Below are 20,917 nucleotides of genomic sequence, written 5' to 3' on the forward strand. Positions count from 1 at the left end.
ATACGAGGGAATGTTTCCGATGAATAACCTTTCGAGCGTTGGTGAACGGTTCGAATACCGAATGGATTAGTAGGCATACAGAGTTGAAGTATGAACGCGAGAAAAACAGGGCTTTCCCCGTGCGTTTGATCGGTATGCGCTGTCATTGGCGATTAAATCGGTCAGACGTTATATAAATAGAATGTCGTGTCATCGCGAGTATAAGTCGGATTTCGCAATTGCCCGCGAACTGGATCAAACAACGTGTAGCCATACATGGACGCAGGCCAGCCATGCGACTGATTACTTTAATCGTTTCCCGGAATCGCATTCTCTCCTCTCTTTCACCTTTTCTACCTTGCGGACAATCCGCTCGCGAGACCAGTTCTTCGGGATCTCGTTCGATGAACGGAAGAGAATAGAAAGAAGACTTACCGTTTCGGAGGCGACGGTCTTCACTTCCGCGAGCAACGATGCAGCCGGTGACAGATAAGTCCTGAGGAAGTTCTCCAAGTTGCCGTGATAAGCGCACACCAGGATATCCCGGGCTTGTCTTATCAGCAAATTGATAACGCCATCACCGTAGATCGGGCCGAGCAAGTTCCGGACCAACGAGGCGACGTCTCTGCGATCCTGCAAATAAAACGCTCCCTTTGTAACGAGTGCTCCTTCCTGAGGTTTCCCGATAGACACGACAAGGTAAGTTGAAATCTATAGTTTTCAAGAGACATAATTATGAACAGTTACAGTATATTCTATTGAATGGAACATATACTGGTAAGATTTATAAAATAGATTCAATTCCTTATCTCTACATAGTGAGCGCATAAAGTAATTGCAGAAAACAATCGAGATAATTAGACACCATTCGCGCTGCTCACCGCCTCTAATTAACGTCCTAATACATAATAGAAAATAAGACGTTTGCATAGTTAATATTTAACAGTGAGCTGTTATCACAGAAACGGTAACAAGATATACTCTTGTTCGTATCTCTGTATCGCGACACAGTCGAACGAATGCTCAACAATTATTATGATTAGCTTCGAACAAGCAGTTAGATCGATCCTAAACAAGATCAATCCCAACAGATAGCCGATGATTAACCGCGTAATTGTCGTTGCATCGATAAGACACGGTTACCGTTATCGAGAGCCATTCTCAGCCCATAAATTTTCCCTCCTCGCCGCGCGATTAAATATTAATGCCTGACATCCGACCAAAGATGCTCGTATTGTTAAGATTTAGCTAGGATGCAAGATGACGGCATTTCTGAATTACGTAATATCGCGCCTCGAGTTTCCGCGTTCCTAGATACTTTTAACACGCTGAACCACGGATTCCGGAAACGGGAAGCAACTCGAAGCCGAGGGGACACAGCGGACGTATAACGGTTCCAAGTTCTTCCATATTGTTATGGAATCATGGGCTACACCAAGAGAGTCTGTTATCGACGCCGATCTCCCCCAACACGCCGAGAACAAACAAGGGGGAATAAATTGAATTTTATGCCAGAAACCGGCCAGGACATGCAATGACGTTTGGGAAGCTGTTTTTTTTTTCTTTTTTTTTTTTTTCTTGAGAAGGAACATTAATTCGATTTTGACATTTCGTTCGAAAAGCTTTCGGTTTATCAAGTAGAATATTAAGACATTAAAGTTTGATTAAAAATTGAACAACCGGGAAAGCTTGAACCGTAGACTGAATGAACAAAGAAGCGGATCGAGGCGATCCTCCCGGTTCTTTCCGCTCGTCGAGGTCCGCTCGAGATCGTAAACTAGATATGTACTTTCCAACAAAATCGGCTCGTTGTTCGCGGAACGGCGTCGCAGCATCAGCCTGGTTATCTGCTCGGATCGCTTACCCACCGAGATTCGAATAGCAAAGCGGACAAGTGGCGTGCGTCGTCCCGGCGGCGATGTGGGTGCATTATATCGGCGTGGATCGTTACACCAGACTGCATAAACATTGCAGTTTAACAGCCACTCGAGCCAAGGAACGTTGCGACGTAACCATTATACGCGTGCTCGATCGCCCACGTGTTTCCGCCCTGATCCACCGCACCCTGGGTACACCCGCTCCACCTCGAGATCCTTTTCCCATCCAAGGATGCTCGAAAAGAATTACTCTCGCTTTATTTTATCCACAAATCCCTTCTACAACTCCGATACGGTAACCAGTACCGACCCTCTTTTTCCCAGAATAAATCACTCCACATTAGAACATCGAACTGAAAATACACGCGATGGTAAATCAGGGTTGAAATCGTGCAAACGCATTAATAAACATGTGCTCATAAGGTGTGCGATTAAAACCACTAGCACATGAACTGTGCTTAATTTATGCGCGGACCCCTGTTTCCGTGTCTGTTTCCATCCCCTTGAATCCCCACGAGGGACGAGTGCCGATCTCCCCTAACGAGCCTTTTATGCACCATCAACTTACCCTTTCCCCATAAATTTCGACTGGCCAAATATTGGTACCGACGAGCGACAGAATAGCCCTATTATTCCGATCGACGTATCCCTCGGGTTAGCCTCTCTCGTTCACCGCTGGAAATTATTGATACTCGCGCGGCCGAACGGTGCTGCGAGACAATGGCTGATTTATGCTACTTGTTTATGAGGTTGGTAACAGTTGTTCGGCCGGTGTAATCGGGACATTACAAATTGAAGTGGCTGCCGTTTAAACATTGTACATACCAAGTCTATAGCGACCCCCTTTCCTTTCTTTATTGTTTTTCTTGCACGCTCAAATTTTCATTTGATTTATTAGACTCGTGAAAAGATCGCGCTGTAATACTTTTTTAAGTATTATTCTTTGAAAGTTAATTTAAAAAGCTGACAGATCAGAGGTGATGAAATTCAAAGAACCGTAGGTGAATCGCAGCACAACCGAGTATCGTGTCACAAACAGGATGAAGCTGTTTCGATCGAATTCGCTGAAATCCCTGCAACGTGGACGCATATTCATTAAAGTTCGTTGCAGTCGAGAGATCAACAGGGGAAAAGGTCGGCGATACAAAGCCGAAAGCCGGCATAGAAAGAAGCCGAGGAGAATTGGTACGTCAACGAGTGAGCAGCAACCCTGCTGCCTTTTTCATGGGCCATTCTCCCTGACAGCAAAACGTTCCGGCCGCGGAATTGAAATTGAGCGGGAACGCCATAGGGTGGCTCTTGATTAGCCTTCTTTTGTTTAACCGGCCGCTTTGTTTAATCGCGTCCCGTTATGTGCATTCCCCTTGCACCTTTTCCACGCCCACGTCAATTTGCATTTTTTGTTCGGAGGAATTATTTCAGAGTCTCGTCGAATTTTTATGGGTGAAAGGAACGGAGGGTCAGCGAAGGAAGAGGTGACAGGCACTGAAACGAGAACGATAGCCCATCGCATCGGTTATATAAATGTATTAAATCGCATGGCGCGGACACGCATCGTAGAGAATAGACGAAACGTCTGGCTGATTGGTTAGCCAGGTCGTGTAACAAATGTTTTCACGATCTGTATTATTCCCGAAGTAGAAAAGTATTGTCTGGTTTGCTTCACGGTACAAGTTGTCTCTTTCTCGTTCGTTCGGTGTCTCTCTCGCGTTTCATTGTTTCCATTATGATCGCCATAGATTCCCATGACTCGAGTTTTCGCGTCGCGATCGGCGTCACGTGAAGACAAATCTCCAAGGATTACATTAGAACGTTACGAAATCGCCAGCTTCGAGTCGTTCAACTCGATTGTACCAATCAAATGTTCACCGGTGACGTGTCCGTCGAGAACAGAGCATTTTCTCGGCTCCAAAGCTAATATCAATAGTGTACTTTCTTGGGATGACAGGATGGACTTGTATAATTAAAAGAGATGGATAGGAATGGAAGAGCGCAGAACGGGAGAGGAGACGCATTGTGAGAAACACGATCGAACTACTGTTTCGTTCTACATACATATACTTTCACCGATATTTTCTCGTGCTCGTCTCGTTAGCCAAGAACGGTGCGTTCACGGTGACGCAGCGTCGCGGTAATTATCGAAAAATCCGGCCGCAAGGATCTCGCAAGCGTCGTTAATTAAATCGCCGATACGAACGAGAGGAGAACAGCTATCGGAAGCGAGGCAACGGACCGGTTGCACAATACACCAGAAGCGCTCGCGATATCCATCAATGCTGCGTTGTTTAGGATCACGATAATGCAACGGACCACCGAGTCGCGAGTCAAAGGAGAGGAAACTTTCTCGAGCGAGACGAAACGAAGCTCGCGACCAGAGGACAGCAAACGGGCTAGCAAGATGGAAACGCGCATTAATCAATCTCCGCACGTGGAAACCCCTTGGTTACCTGATGAAGTGCCTCTCGCGTACACTCCCGATAAGCTTGGTAAATTGTGCCCAAGCACGTGCTCCAACATCGCGACACGTGAAACTTCTTTGCGTGTATCATTAACTGGTTCTTTTTTAACGAACTCTGGGATTCATTGTTTTTCCTTCTACAATCGAAGGATATGAAAAAAAAAATAAACGCGTTCATCGTAGAATCGAATGAATTAACAGCGCCGAATGGTGGTCGTTTCTACCATGAAATATCGGCCGGTTGTCGCCAGTATCTGCCGTTGTAATCTGAGTGGAAACAAATCCTTGGAATGTACCGCAGTCGGATTGAGTCGTCGTTGCGCGATCGCTTCGCTCCGCTCCGCTCGGATCGAACGCCGTCGCTTTCAGCGTTCTCCAAAGCCGAGCATTGTTCCATCCACGGAAGACCGTGTTCGCCGTGGAATCGAGATAAGGGATCGATTTTAAGCAGAAATATCACGGTGACATATAAAGTTGTCGTGCTCTCTGTTGTCGTGCCGAGAAAGGTCAATGAACCCTGATTATTACTTACACAAAGTTAAGATAGAAAACGATAGATGCACACGGTTTCATTACACGGTACCTAAACGACGAATGAAAGAGATCGAGATCAATTGTAAACGAAAGGGACCGAAAAGAATGGTGGGTATATTGCTACACCCATGGCAGCCGATACATCAATCTTTGTCCTGTCCAGAATTTAATTGCGGCCAACCGATTAATTCGTTGGCCAGTTAAAAATCGGAACGAAGCAACGGTGCAAGCAGACAGTTCGCGGATCAGCGATCCTGCAAAAATCATTTCTAACCAGGCTATTACCGTCTGTGCCGCACGTGACTCTCGATTGCGTTAACCCTCTAACAACGGAACGGCTCCGTGGTGTAATAACCGCGCCAAAGAGTACAACACGGACAAAGAGAAGGAGATTAATGGAAGAAAGAAAGAAAGAAAGAAAGAAAGAAAGAGAAGGATCTTAACTCGATATCACCGAGTCCAACACCTCGAGCACAGAAAACAGGAGAGTCGGAATTGACGTTGACGGGATACTGGAGGATAGTTGAAAGAGCGTTTAACTCTAATTACAACATTTCCCGCCGTGGCTTGAGTGGAAAAGGGCCGAAAGAAAATCACCGACAAATGGCGTCATGCTCGGTTGGGTGGGTTAGCGTTCTGGTGGCGGCATTATCGGTGGTGGTATCAGGAATCCGCTAGTCAGCGACCAGCCCGAGAGCTCGCGCAACGACTTTCGCGCGAGCAAAGAATCGGTGTGTTCTGTACAGGTCGCAACGACGGGTCACGGCTCTGGCACCCTGTATATAGGACGGTGACGTCATCGTGGGTTACCTACCAAAGCAGAGTGTATAAAATGCATCCGGTGGGTGTGTCGCTCCCATACCCTTTGTGACTCCGCTCCGACTGGCGCTAGGAGCGACGAGGCCGTTACAAACACCGCGTAAACGACCGGCCACGAAAGGCTTGCTAATCGTACGAACCGTACTTCTTTTTATCAGCTCAAACTCTGTCCTGATTCTGCTATGTAAATCCATATTTCAAGATATGGATAAAACGAAAATGTAAACAGATGAGAAGCGGACTCGAATGAGTTGTATCGAAGAAGCAAACAGGATGCTGTATTGAGATACACAGTTCGAATAGATAGAAAAGAAACATTGTAATTAAGAAACAAAGTAATAAGTTGAGGCAAGGATCGTGAAAAGGTCGAAAGTTATCATCGGTGCAATTAAATTTGCGTTGCGTGCAGAGTCGAAATTAATTACCGGTTGCGGCAACGATCAGCCGTAAGGAAGTCGTGGAAACGCTTTAATTCTGACAAACGATCCACACGCGATCGTTCCCCTTGTTTCGAACGGATACAATAACGCTCCAATTTTCTTGCGTTACGTTGTCTCGCAAATCAAGCCGGTTAAAAGAAGGCTTGCAATCGCTTGCGTAAGAGAAACCTCAATGGCGCGCCGCGCCGGTCTGTACAGAAGTGTCGTTAACTCGAAGAAAATTGCGGTAACTTCGATTAAGTTTCTTATGTAAACGCTGTACACTTTGTCGTAGAGAAAATCACAGACAAAACATAACGCTGCAGAGATCATTTTTTAATGGATACAGTAATTTCAAGTTACTTCCTTCGTATACCGATACAACGAATTTTATCCTCTGAATCGTACGCTCGGATCAAAGGCTGTCGAGGCAGGCGGGTGCACGATTCAGAAACATTTCCGCGTATCCGTAAAGCATTTCCTCGATCGGTGTCCAGAAACGACAGGAAACGCGTTCGCGCACCCCGTAAATCAGTCTGAAAGGAAAGATCGCGAGATCCACGCGCGTGTTGTGCAATGACCGTGTCCCTCCGTAACAAAGTCTCCTGGTGATGAACGAGTACAGTGTTCGAGCGAGTCGGATTTCTTCTCGCTGAGGCGCGATTTTCCGCAACTCCTTGATTCGTATGAAAACAATAATTCAGAAGGAAGGAACCTCGATTGGACAGAGTGGAAACATTCGAGAAAGAATGTGTAAGAAGAGGAAGATGAGGAAGAAAGCAGGGAAAGAAATAGACTTTCACCTCGCCTCACCGCTTGGCACGACGATCACGAGGGATCGAGCGTGCCGCATAAAAGAAAGGATAGAACGCCGTCTGAAGATCCCTTCGGCCGTTCTCGAGCGGAATCGCACGGCAAATGAAATCCCTCTTGCTTTGGATACGTCCCTTACGGCGACTCGTAGGTGGAAACTCGAATCTCGACGTTCATACCGATCGACCACAGGAGCAACCACCTCTCGAGTGGTTCGACCGACACCGAGCGCGCTCTACTCCGCCTTTTTCTTTCTTTATTTCTTTCTTCCTCTTGTAACCGCCTTTACTCGTTGCCTGCGGGTGCTTTTATTAACCCTACGCCGACCATGTGCTCGGTGCAACGACGATACCGCAAATATTTGCCTGGCAAGTTTACGCCGTTCGTAAACGTTGCAGAAGAAGGTCGCTAACCTTTATAAACATTCAAAGAGATTCATTTGATCGTCTGGTAACCACGTTGGTATTTTACGAAAATGTATTCGATTCATTTATTACTTTTTATTTGATCAAATGAAATGATTGTATTACGTAATGAAACAAGTAACACCGCAAAAGCCAATCAGCTCGGAGGCCTCTAGACGTCGAAATTACCGACGTAATATCAGCGGACAGTTATGACAATAACTGTGATTTCAGTTAGAGTTAGGATTGCGGAACGTGACCCATCGACGCGAGGACTCGAGTCAGGTAACGACGACGGGTATTAATTGTCCCGTAATTGCAGTAACAATTGATGGAGTTATAATTTAAAGGAAAGCACGGTTTCGTATCGCAACGTGGACTCGGTCGAGCAACTATCTACTATCCGTTATCTCTGTATGTCAAAATTCTTATCGGCTTCAATTACAGCACCTACCAGAAGTAGGTCAGTTTAAAAATCGAAGCTTCTTCGAGTCGGTTGGAAAATGTTCGAGCAAGAACGATGCATCTATCACTGGCGAATAATTAAGCGAGACCACCACCCAGACAGTGTTCGTGTTCGGTCGAAGAAGTGCGAGCATCGGTGCGTACAACCATGGGAGCCGGGATTATTAATCAAGATCCCTGGGGTCGAGGGGACTCTGGACAGCGGGACAAGCAGAATCATGATAAATCGTGGCATGACCGAGCTGGCCAACGAACGAGTCAGCGTCGAATGCGAGAATGAAAATATCAGCGGGAACGTTTAAACCGCGCCGCGTTACGTTCCAGCTCGGGGATTAGGCCCCGTACTACCCGCTAATCGTCGCGACTAATTATTTTCACGTTTCATATTTCAGCTGACCATGTTGACCGTATCATTCGTTGGAATTCATCGTGATAACATAGTCAGGATGGCTGAAATACTTCCGAGTGGAACGCGGGGTCTAACTCTACTGGGTCAGCTGATTCTCCAACAACGTGCCTTGCAATTAAACAGCTCTGCTGATTAACATTTCGTATGTCGGATTAATAACACGTCGTTCGACGTATTAATAAGAAACGATAGAATAGAATTGAGATACAAAGTGATTAACTCGAAGGAATGACGAGTTTATCTTTTACGCTCTTCTTTAGCTTAATTGACTTTAATTACTGCGATCGTTAAGTGCGGCTGCGTCGTTTCAGGTGTGCATTGAAACAGCAATGTCCATCAATGCACAAGCTCCTTACACAGAAACTAACTATCTAGAGGGTAACTGTGCTCAACGCAGCTTGACTTATGCAATTAAACCAGTATTTTCTGCACAGCAAAATTGTTGACAAAACATTAGTTACAGTTGTTGAACAACATTGAACACTGATTCCGGTAATTACCGGAATAACCTGTCGAGAGGGAGAGAGCGGACACTTGTTGAACGGCATGGCGTTTGATTCAATTTTAGACTTCATTTCTTCTTTCAAACTTAAGCAGATAAAGTTTTTCTTTTATTGGACACGTAGTACCAAATTATTCTCGCGTACTACGCTTACGGTCCGCTCGAAGGCGAGACGTAACAGATTTCAGCTGGCAGAAACGAGTCACGTTAAGCTCGACGTTATCTGTTTCGAACGTGCTTCGCGTTCTCGCAGGGGAACAGTTAATTCGCGTGGGTGGCGTGCGAACTTCTCGCGTCGTGTTGGACGCGCGCCGCTTATCGTTTTCGCATTTCGTTCGTATCAAACGGAGAACTGTGTTATCGGGATGCGGACAAGCGAGATAACTTCGCCTTTCTAGCACAACCTCGCCAAGGATCGAGACATTCGCGAACGCGTCCGACACGAAAGCTAGCTTCGATGCAATCAAAATCAATCGCGTCTACTTTGCTAATGATCTCTAAGTTTTCGATTAATCACACGCCAGATATGAGGCGATTCGCCAATTCGCTTTCTCAAAAAACTGAAGAAAAAAAAGGAATAACCGAAGAACCGTAAGAGATGCAAATTCGTGGCACGTTCGTCAACACGAATCACGTAACCGCGTAATCCTTGTTGGCTATTTGGAGCCGGAAACGTGCTCCTAACGGAACCCTTAATAAACGCAAACGCGTATGGAATCCGATCCACGACGGGACAGCGGTTAGTCGCAACGAGCACAAAGCGGATAAAGAGAGAAAGAGGAGAACGCGTATAAGCCTGGCTAGTAGATTCGAGTGATAAAGACTGTAAAAGCTTGGTCAGGGGCGCATTGTGCGTGTCGCCGCTTTGGACAGCACAGTAAGCTCGTTCTGTCACTCGCGCGCGTTTAGGAGCTGCTGCGGCGCGGTGCCTTTTGCAACGATATCCGCAAACAGCCAGCCACCGGCACACGCGAGCGTGGGTGGAAACGCGTCGGTACTCCCTCGTCTACCGACCAACCGACCGTCCCGTAACAGGCTAACTTCATGCAAATCAGAGAAACACGATGGAAAGGACTTCTAGCCTGCTCCGCTTGCTTTGTTGTTACTTTTCGAACGGTACAGTGGCGAGTATGATAGCCTTCCTTAAGGAGAAAGGCGATGTAGGGGAAGGAGGCCCGCCTCTCCTCCAAATACACGCCGGTTAATAAACAAACAATACCGAAAATTTAAAACAATCAGCTTGATTAGCCCGATAATCCTCTCTTTCATGAAAATAAAAACATTCAAACTTTCTCTAAATAGATAGGTGCATTCGCTACTCGATAATGTTTGCGTTTCCCAATAGAATTTCCAAAATGCTTTCTCGCAGCCGTGACTGAAGTGCCCTTCTCGACACTGTTGACCCCTTTCCGGTCGAGGAACGTCGCTGACCCCATGCTCTCAGCTAGGAAAACTCTAGCGTTCGGCGTGGAACGCAGAGTACAGCAAAGAATCGGTCGTTTCGAGCTTATCCGCTTCCAGGAGCGTTAACGTCGCGAACGCCGATCAACCGGCTACCTTTCCATCGCGCACGAACGCAAACACACGCTCCCGTGTGCAAACACGTCCAAGCGGACACCAGCTTCTAACTGGCAGCCGGCTTAGCGGAACTTTCATTTTCATTTTTCTACCGAACGATGATGAGCCTGTCAGTGAATACGTATACCAAATTTTCCTGATCAAGACGCGAACACGTTTTATCCACGGACGCTGCGCAGACGTGGAAGAAAGTTTCAGCGGTTCTGAAGGATTATATGAACGGAACCCGAAGATTCCATCATGGAGAGAGCAGTGCTCTCGACTGCGTTCGAGTCAGCGCTAGACAAGACGACAAATATTGATCCTCGAGTAGCTTCGCTCGAACAGTTCTTCGTCTCTTTCTCCCCTTCGATTTTTCAATGAGAAAATATTCCTTTACACCGCGGAATCATGGGAACCGAGTGAACTTGCTCCTCGATCGTCAGAAGGAAGATTATTAAGATTCTTGTCGGCAGAAATTATTGATATTCGTGTTATAGAAAATTGCGATGTCTTCTAGGATGATAGGCCGAAAAAGGTGCAGCTATCGAGGACGTTTTGCACCTGAAAACGGGTCTGTTCGCACCAGGGGAGTATCCTTGCGTCGTTACAGGGCTCCGATAGAGCCGTCCAGATGGACGCCTCGACACACCAGGACGTCTGAACGGTCTTTAATGAAGAAAGACATCCAGCGTCGTGCCGGCTGACGGACTACAAGCGTTGCTAAAGCAACCACCTCCTTTACTCTTGTTTCATCCTCTTCCTTCATCCTTTCCAGCTTCCTCTTCACGGCGAACTTTTCGCACAACACTCGAGCCCTCTGCTAGCCAGGTTCTCGGCTTTCTTTGCCAAAGAAACCGGTGTAGTGCGATCAACCAGTCGGTCGGTGCTTTCTACCGGTCACACAGGCCACCATCGGACGAGAAAAGAAAGAGAGAAGCGCTATGCGGCTGGTAAAAAGCACCTTGGTGTCTTATTGCACACGCGAGGATGAAAAAACGCGCCACCCTTCGAACGAAAACTGCTTTCACTTGGAACCAATGAATTGGATCCAGTCAACTTTTTTCAATTTTACCGCGAGCTATCTTTCTTACCTGCTTCGTTTGCCCCTTAGTTGTTTCGTATCTCGTTTCTACTTGCTCTTTGTTATTATCGTATAGCAATCTACCGTAGACAACGCTCGCTTGTGGTTCGCGATGATGTAGCCGTCGATGGAGGCTCTTTGAACGAACGGACCACCCAACGCAGCAAAATCAAACTAAAGGATATCGCGAAGCGGCTTCGCAACAATGTTTTTCCCTGAAACGCGGTAGAACGAAATTTGCAAGTAAGGATTCAACTATCTCTACTCGAGCGTCAAAAGATTCCGACCCGGTGTTACAGCTGCGAAAGGAGAGCTCCAGTTCGTGCAGCTGGAGCAGCGAACGGTCGCGGTAACCCTTTGTCGCTCGGCTACACAGGACGTCCCACTTTCCTCCGTCCTGGGTGCTTCAATCATAACCTCGGAACCGGCTCCATAAATTTGTCAGCGGCCGAGTAAAGATAGCGGATGAAGAAGGGGCACGTTGGCACGATCGTCGTGGTTCTGTCGCGTCGCGCCGGGACAGAAAAGGAGCGCACAGGGCATCGTCGGGACAACGACGTTGGAAAATGTCATCCTCGTGGCGGAAGAGGAGCCCCGACGTATGGCTGCGACCGTGGGATGTGGGTCACAGGGCTCGATGGGTGTGATCGGCTTAGAAAAAGCGAAGGAAGCGCTGCTCGCAACCCACGACCCCTGATGGGACACCAGGCTCGCGTCACGATTGTAATGACCGTCTATTACCTAATAGCCGTGCACAAGATGGTCTATGATTTTCAGACCTGTATCCTGGGTGTCGTTGTTGATACGGTACCAGCGGGAGCACAGCAGTTGGTCACGTTAAGACTTTCAAACAAACGTTACAACCATCAGGAGACGTAGACAAATAGAGAACGCCTTGAAAGTGGAGAAAATTTCACTATACCGTTGCTACGCGGTGTTCGATGACGAATTTAATCGATCGGTCTATTATTAGAATAAATCAAAATCAATTCGTGAAGAAAAATCACTTAAAGAGCAGGCAAGTTACGTTACATAACAATTGCCATTTTCGATCCAACAGTTGGACGCTTGCGTAGAGCGAGGGTGTATTCGTGATCGATCGTCATGATTCATCTGGGTTCGAGGAAGGAATATGGGTTAGACGGAGCCTCACGATCGTGCCATGGAAATAGAATCACGCAATGCTTGTCCTAAATCCAGGGCATGTCGTTCTTCAGCGCGAGAAGCACACGAAAGGTACGAAGCCTAGTGGGTAAGGCAACGGGCGGCGGTCGGTCGCGGCCATTAATCGACCGTATCCTTTAATCCCTCAGACGTGTACAACCGTAACTGCTCGTGGCAGAAGAAACAACGCTCTCGAGCCTTCCCTTTGTTCCTCCTCGACTTCCGCGCTGTCGAGAATACTGTGGCGAATTTGTACTCGACTCGAATGAATCTCTGTTCACTCGACCATTCTATCGTATGAAAAGTTCAGATTCGATGCGACAGGAAGAAAGCTTTAATAATTGGAAATCCGTCACCTTTTATCCGTGCAATTTTTAAACAAAAGTCTATTAGGTACGCGTAACAAATAGCAAATCATCGATTTAATTCGCTAATCATCGTCGTCCGATCGGTCGGTTCCAAGCTTCCACATCCGTGAACGACGAACAATTGACAGATGCAACCATTGACTCGACCTCGTCGATGACGCGAACCATTAATTACCGGAAACGTGACCCGTACGTCGATGACACGCGCTGCACGGCTCATGTGCATCGGGCACAGCAAGAAGATATCGCTGTATCACGAGCATCACGAAAGAACGTCGCGTCGTCTATAACAGGGCGTCTTGGGTTGAGCCTCTCTGGCCAATCACTTTCTCTCGACGAATACGTCCCGACGCTTTTTCCGTCTGTCTAATCTTTAGACAGCTTTAACCCTTTCGCTGCGGGAGAGTTTAATGCAAAACGCGTATCATAGTCACACATTTTGCCAACAATGTACACGGTCCTGGCTGAGGAAAAGATGGCTTCAAGGAGTTTTGCAGCCATTTCAGATGATAGTCCTCATCCATTTAATTTTCGAATAGCGAATGATGAATTAACCGTCAGAAAATAATGACTCGTTGCTCGTCACTTTCGCCGCGTTTTAACATCCCGATCATCGCAACGTTTGAAATCCCACTTGAACTTACTCGCGAGTTAATCTCCTATCAGCTTCTCGTCCAGCTATGCCGTTAACGTTCCACCACACGGAAGACGAAGAGGGAAAAATGTGTCAGGTCACGACACTAATTAACGAGGCGGCAATGGTTGGATGCGGCGAACCGCAACTTGTATCGCGAACGCAAGCGTGTCCGACGAAACCGCGAAATTTAATTGCTTATTAGTCGTGGATGTGTCGCGGCGCAGGGTGCACGTTGAAATGACGAGAAAACAAGACGACCTTGAAAGTCGATCTCCATCGGTAGATGGTCGCGCGGACAGGGCGAAGAGCCGAGGAACGATATGCTCTGTTCTCGATCGAGCCACCTCGGCTCGATATACGGCAATGCTTCAACCAGCGAGAAGCCGAACACGCTGTAAAACATATATTTAACGGTAGTCAGGTACCGTAGCGAGAGAGGATTGTAATCTTATACGCTTCAAGTGGTGGGTATCGGGTGTTGCCGTTTCAAACACGGCAGAATATTAATGACGAGCCGTTTTTCGAAAGGGAGACCCACCGTCGCGGGGCTCGCGCCATCGAGAGAAAAAATATCGTCGATTGAAGATGAACGGAATCGTGCTGTATCTCGAGGATCATCGGCGATTAGACGAGTCGATAATTCGTCTGATAATTGTAGCTAAGAATTTCTCTTAATCATCGGTTCTGTAATAACAGCTGTTTGGATCGTAACTCGACAGTGGAAACTACAGTTTACTCTGTTTACAATAAAGAATTAACAATTCTGATCTAGATCGATCGGGCAATGTCATTGTTGCGGGACGTCGAGACAGCGATCGACCGGTCGAAATATCGTCTCGGTTCTTTGGGTTCGCACGAGCATAACCCGGAAACGATCGTCTGACACGAGACCCGGGTCCGTGAACGTTGACACCTTATTATCGAGGTGCTCGGGGCCAACGATCATCGGGAAGAAATTGCTTGGCAAGCTCTCTGCACCGCGGCGAAAGTCTTCCAGTGAAAAGAATGGCCCGCTAAACTATATTCCGATCGGAAGTCACGCGGAATAATCCCGGCCGTGGTTGTCTTTCTCTTTCAAATGGATATCGGCCCTGCGATTTGATCGGCGACTCGCGATCGACCATAAACCGCCACGGTTCAACGAAGAAACGATCCTTTATCCGGACACTCGAGAACACCTCTACGTAACCGGGCTTATTCAATATCTTCCATATTTAAAGAGCCGCGATGGAGATGCTAATAATGAAACTAGAAAGGTACCTGTTCGCTACGCCGTTGCAAATCTTGCTAACGTTTCCTACTTGAGTCAGCAATCTACTATCCCTGCTTTTAACCATTTTTACCGCGCCATCGTCTCTTGTGTAATAATCGCAAAACTAGCGGTGAAACTTGACCAACAATTTCTTTATTATTTATTTTCATTTATCTATACTGTAGAAGGCTGGATAGAGAGATTTTAGGAACGTTTAAGATATTACGAGACCAGAAGTACCCCAAGAGTTTCCAAGTATTCTCATTTCAATAATTTCAGTCGCAACGTTAGAAAAGTGTACGAAATTACACGGTTAAATCGCGTACAGAGTTTGCCCAGCCCACACGATCGGTTCTGCTTCTTCGAATGGGCCCCAGCAGCCCGGAGGAGAAGCAAACGAGGAAGCGAGCACGTGTTGCGAGGAAGTGCGTGCGCTCGACGTGTCTCTCGCGATCGTAAGCAGCAACGAAACCCTGCCAACGAGTAGGTTGTTTTAATGACGACGATGGTGGCAACAGCGGCGTAAAACCATCATTTTACTACCAATTACAATAAATCCAGCACCGTATTCCGTTGATCGTTTTTCCGCAAAGGAGGCGCGGCTTAATCTATAATCGGACGCATAGAGGTAACGGTGCTGTGCGTGCACCGATGAAATCGAACAACAAAGATGGAAAGAGGCGTGCGTGGTGTACACCATGCGAGAATCACGAATCGCTCCATCATTTTCCTTGGCTACACTTTCACGACTGATGATCGGTTAGCGTTTCAGCGACGATCGCCATGCTGTCGGCTGCGTCAGATTTACGCTAGCACCCTGTGCGCGCGTACACGCGTTCGAACCGTACCCACGATCTGCTCACTGAACACGATCTAATGCCAGTGCGAACGCGCCCGATTATTGCCTACCTGTGACTCTGACCGAACACCATTCTCGTGGCATAATTTTCCTTCGAGACAACAAGTGGAACGAAGGAAAGATTCCAACTCGGTTCAAATACCGTATAGCCCCGATTAGTAACCGAAACTCACGATAATACAGAAAGTATCGAACAGTATAGAAATAATTAAATGAAATCGATCGATAAGTTTTTCTCTCTGCCAGCTCTCAATTTCGAACCAGAAGGTTTCAATTACGGTCGTTGAACGGCATTTCCTCGCAGTCGAGACACGCGTTTCGCCGCGGGGTTTACAAGTGTTTTTCCTTGGTCAGCAAAGGCGATTGCGCGTTCTAGCGCAGCGTGAAGCAACGTTATTGCAAGCACGAGCGTGTAACCGTGTCTTTCGGCGCAGGAATCGCGAAACAGAGAACGAACCGGGATCGTTTGTCAACTGACCCACCGGTAACTCGTGTACAAGCCACGTACGTGCTCGGATCCCACGAGTCATGTTCCCCCCGCGAACTGTCATCGATAAGGCGCGATCGATAAACGAGAGACAAATTCACGCCGATCTCAGCGGCGTTACACCCACGCGAATTTCATTCGAAGACAACGATCGAAGGAGAAGCACCGACGCGGTCCTTATAAATTCACTGATAACCGTGAGCCTTTTTTCGTGTCGCTCGATCCTCGAATTTCGTTCGAAAAAATCGCGTGTAAGAACCAACCGAAGCTACATTGCAAATGAAAATAATTCGCGTTACATCACAAACTCCGCTCTCTACTTTCGATTCGACTTGGATCTGCTCTTTCCCGAGTCTCCGCCAATTTCCGTTCCCATGCGACGAACATTTCGGTGTTTACAAGAAATCGCGGTGTTCGTAGCGGTGGCGCGTGTAAATCACGGACGACGTTGAAAGTGGTCATCGTAAATCATGAAAGCCGTGTAAAAACGTGGCCGTTACGGGGCTACGTTTACTCGTAACCGTGGAAATTACGTTTTAATCATCGGTACAAGTGCATTAAGAGCGGCGGCATAAATTACTAAGCGGAGAGGCCAGCTCGAACCACCTCTATGTGTGTTGCAATTTGCTTTACTGCCGTGCACGCGGCAACCGTTTGTGGTTTGTATTCAAATGGGCGCTGCACGTTCCTTTTATACTCCTTGCCAGCTTAAGTACCGTTAGAATCGATACTACCGTATCCGCATCGGCAGATCGATCTTATCGATCGTATCGAGGATAAAATCTCGTGTTATGAGTAATTCCTGTGTTCGATCGATTCGCGAGTAAACAAACAGACTTCTACTCACCCCAGGCAGAGACAAAGCTGGCAGGATTTCACTGTCGATTCCTTCGTCGCGCGACTCTTTCTCCTTTTCCTGCTCACCATCCACAGCCGATGAACTATTCGATTCGACGATCACCGTTTCCGTCACTTCAGCTATCAGTGTGTCGTTCGAATCGCACTTGTTCAAGTTCGTGTCCTCGGTGGTCAGCGTCTCAAGGGATACCGCGTCGTTCCTCTCGCACCCTTCCATTTTATTCGACGCGGAAATTTCCTCCACCGTGCACTGATCGTTCATCGATTCCTTGGCATCCTCGTACAGAGAGGTTCGACTTCTTTTCAGCTGATTCCTTCGATCATCATCCGTTAACCTCGATAGATCTTCGTCTACGGTCTCGTCAAGAACGTCATCCTTGTTCAGATTCGTCGAAGGATCGCTATCTACTCGCAGGGTCGAATCATCTTCGTCTACAGGGACAACCGGAACTTCTTCGCTTTCCACAACCCTCTGGTACCGTGATTCGGTATATTTCTCTGGTAGGACATCGGTGTCCTCCTGGTGAACGCGGGATTCCTCGAGGTACCAAGAGGTACAGTGCTCCTGACGTTTCTTCTCGGCGATACCCTCGTCACCTTTCGACAACGCGCCTTTACACTTTCTTAGATAACTTTTTACTTTCTTCGTCTTGCTCTTTCTAGTCTCCTGGCTCCTCGGTAGAGTACCACTTTCTGGGTTCTCGTTGCTTTCGCCGGGAACCGATTCTCCCACGATTCTCGACTGCCCACCATCGACATCTTGCGCTGCTTTCGATTTTGAGTCGGGGATTTCGTCGAAGAAGGTGCACGAGTCTTGGTCCGGTGCCAGGGACCAGGTTTCTTCTTTTTCCGGCACGCGACGCTCCGCCGGTATCACCTGAAACAAACAATTCAAACCGATGTTATTTGATGAATACATATTGGTGAATATATCTGGGATTTATTCCCTTCCGCCATACAATTAAGGGAAATGGAATTCGCCAATATATTATCTGGAGCTTTCAGCTTTGTTTTTATGACCACGTTCGTTTGGTTGAAGACCATTTAGGATATTGCATCGGGGGAGACGCGTCTGCGGATGTATTTTGTGTATTTTAAGAATTGGCTTATTGCGTCTACTTTACCACTGTCAGTTCGCTGACACCTCTAATCCTAAGAGATTCTCTATATAAATTATCTACAGCTATTGTGACAAACGAGTGGTTTCTCAAGATTAATTCGCGTTGATCTACGATGGGAAGAAAGCTCTAAGACGATCGAAAACGAACGCAAACAGAATGGCGAGTGGTCATTCGATTCTATTTTGCAAGAACAGAGTTCCGCAGCTGGCAACGCGGTGGTACGGCGCGTAATACAACTGTATCGGCGGCTGTCCGGCGAGGTTCAGCACTGCATAAAACAATGGGCTTATAGTAAATATCGTGAACGGCGCCGCGGCTAATATTAACTTGGAACGGTGCATAACGATGATATTTTACGCTTAGCTTCAGCACCACCTTCCCGGGCCGTGCCCATAATATAACCGTGAATACAACTTCCCCGCGTAATATCTCCGATTTCATAATGCACACCGACTTCCTGCTTTCCTGCCTTCTGAAATACAGAACGATCCTCTGTGATCCTTAGAATGTCGTGAGTCACGCTGTACCTCTGACTTGCGGGACTATCTACCTTTGCTAGTTATACACCATTTTACACGCGAGCGAATCGTCCTTTAACCGATACAATCTCATACGTAATTACTTAAAAAGAACGCTGAACACGTATTTTGAATGAACGATAACTGTAGCGGCGATATCTTCGATATTGATCATCTCCGAACCGCTGACTCGGGATGAATGTGAAGAGAGAAGAAAAAAGGTAAAGAAGGTCGATAATCGTTTGGAAAATGTGGGACGCATACATCAGGGAACGTATCGCGTTTCACGGTGCAAAAAATAAAAGTTGAAAAATCGAAGGACCACGTATCGCGTTTAACGTCATCATCTCTCACCATTGTGGCGCGAATACATCAGGAGCTTATCTGCTGGTTCCGTTCATATTTCCTGAGATTTACGCGTCTTCTGTGACTAAATCGATAAGCGGTTCGTCCGCGAGGACATCAATTCTCCTGACCACGATGCAGCACTAGGATATTCGATGTTAAACGCGGAAACGAGCAACGAATATCTCTTCGTTAATAAGTCTGCTTAACAGAGTTTGCATGTTTCTGTTCGGCGAGGGTTTCGCGCTCGTAGTGGAGCGCGGATCGACAGCGCGAGAGGCTGGTTTTATCGTTCGAGGAGTCTGGAAGCGACGAGATTGAATCTTGGCGATGATGCGATAGCGAGATGAGGCGTGGGAGCGAGTCGAAGAGCTAATCTTTCGAGGCAAGCAGCTCATTCAAAGCGCGTGTCTACCCGACCCGGCCGGTTCCCTCTTCTCCGAACCCATCAAGAGGGAAAGTACACTCGAGCACCGTCTTCGCCTTTCCTTCTGTACTGCGCCACACGCGGAAAAATCGCGGAAGAATACTAAACGGTCCTGCCAGTTTATTGTGAGAGGAGAACGGATAAAACGTACACGAACACCTTTTCTCTCGAATCGCAATCGTGCCCGAGACTCTTTTTATCAAATTTCTACCTTTATCTCGAATTGTTTTTTCAAGAGTCATAAACAGAATCCATTCGCGTGTATGAATATTGCGGCACTCTCGTGCTCGCCAACCGAGAAATCAAAAAGCTCCAACTTTCCCGTGAATCTTTGTGCTACAGTATCGCCTCTCTAACAGATAAGCTCGGCTCTTGTTGCGATGAGCAAATAACGAAAATGAAATTGTTATTTAGAAAGTTAATGCTCTGTGTTGCATATCTACATTGTGTGATCCGTAAAACGAACGAGTTGCAAAGTTATTAGCACCATGGACCAAATGTAGGTACGTGCGCTGCTCGAGTACGCAGCATTCGTTCTGCGCATGTGCGTCTGTCGCCCAATCCAAGTGTGCGGCCGAGATCGCTTTCCCCTTTCCCGAAACCGAATCTCCGGACTGAACGATCTCGATTAAAACGTCGCACAGAGTCAGCGTACTGTGACAACCACTCGTGCCCGATTATTTATGACATATTTTACCGTTCGAAAGCGATAATACTCGGCGTGACACGTGAAATCAACGCGCCCCGTGTACGCCGCGTTACAGGATTCCGTCGCAGACGGCGCTAAATCACCGCACCGCCGGAACCGTGGGTAAGAGATGCGTGTGCACGGGGACACGAGCGTACAGCGTACTGTTCTGTGTACGGAAACACGTTAAAGAAATGGCCGAGCGCAGTCGGTAGTCGCGGTAACGAGAAGTTACCGATCGTCAATGCGTCCGCAACGGGGATTTTATAAATGGGTACACAGGTAAACGTGCATTACGGCATTACGCAACCACTCTTGCTAAAAGGGTGTACGGTCGCGGATAATTGCGCAACAATGCTCAACGAGACAATGAAATATCATGTAATCGCGAACAGTGAGAGAAGCTGCCGGTGTTGCATACACTGGGATCATCTTTCCACTGTGTCGTCTGAAACGTTCAACGCCAACCATTTCCTGAACTTATAAACGCACAGTTAAACGACATACATCGTACGTGTGTTTGCGTTCCGAAGAGAATGCCTGAGAGACTCCTCAGTAGTTTCTGGAGACTCCAGAGGAACGAGTAGCGGTCGACTGCGTCTCATGGACACTGATAAAGTATTCGAAAAAGCAACTAACTGTATACTTCCAATCCGCATCTCTCTACATCAGAAGTACACAAAGTACCATATTCACGTGGAAAATCTAAACAAGAAGGATAATGATCTCTAAGTGCAATATATCAAAATAATGGAATTTTGTCCGAGCTCTGCTGAAGGAATCACCGGTAAGGCTATCAGCATGCCCTAACCTTACACGCTAAAAAGTTTACAGAAGTTGTGGAAAATTACTTCCTAAAGTTTCAAACAACTG

General features: G+C 47.1%; 1 protein-coding gene across 3 annotated transcripts in view; it reads right to left on the reverse strand.

Moving 5' to 3' along the window:
• The window catches only part of LOC117601202 (uncharacterized), a 196,239-nt gene that overhangs the window by 155,456 nt on the left and 19,866 nt on the right, over positions 1-20,917 (reverse strand). For all 3 annotated transcript variants that reach the window (XM_034317688.2, XM_034317706.2, XM_034317697.2), the window contains 2 exons: positions 16,935-17,822; positions 415-612 (listed from right to left, as the gene is read on the reverse strand). In XM_034317688.2, coding sequence (XP_034173579.2) covers positions 415-612; positions 16,935-17,822 — 1,086 coding nt within the window. The remainder of the gene's footprint in view (positions 1-414; positions 613-16,934; positions 17,823-20,917) is intronic.

This window comes from Osmia lignaria, chromosome 9 (genome assembly GCF_051020975.1).
Source record: "Osmia lignaria lignaria isolate PbOS001 chromosome 9, iyOsmLign1, whole genome shotgun sequence".
Classification (NCBI taxonomy): domain Eukaryota; kingdom Metazoa; phylum Arthropoda; class Insecta; order Hymenoptera; family Megachilidae; genus Osmia; species Osmia lignaria.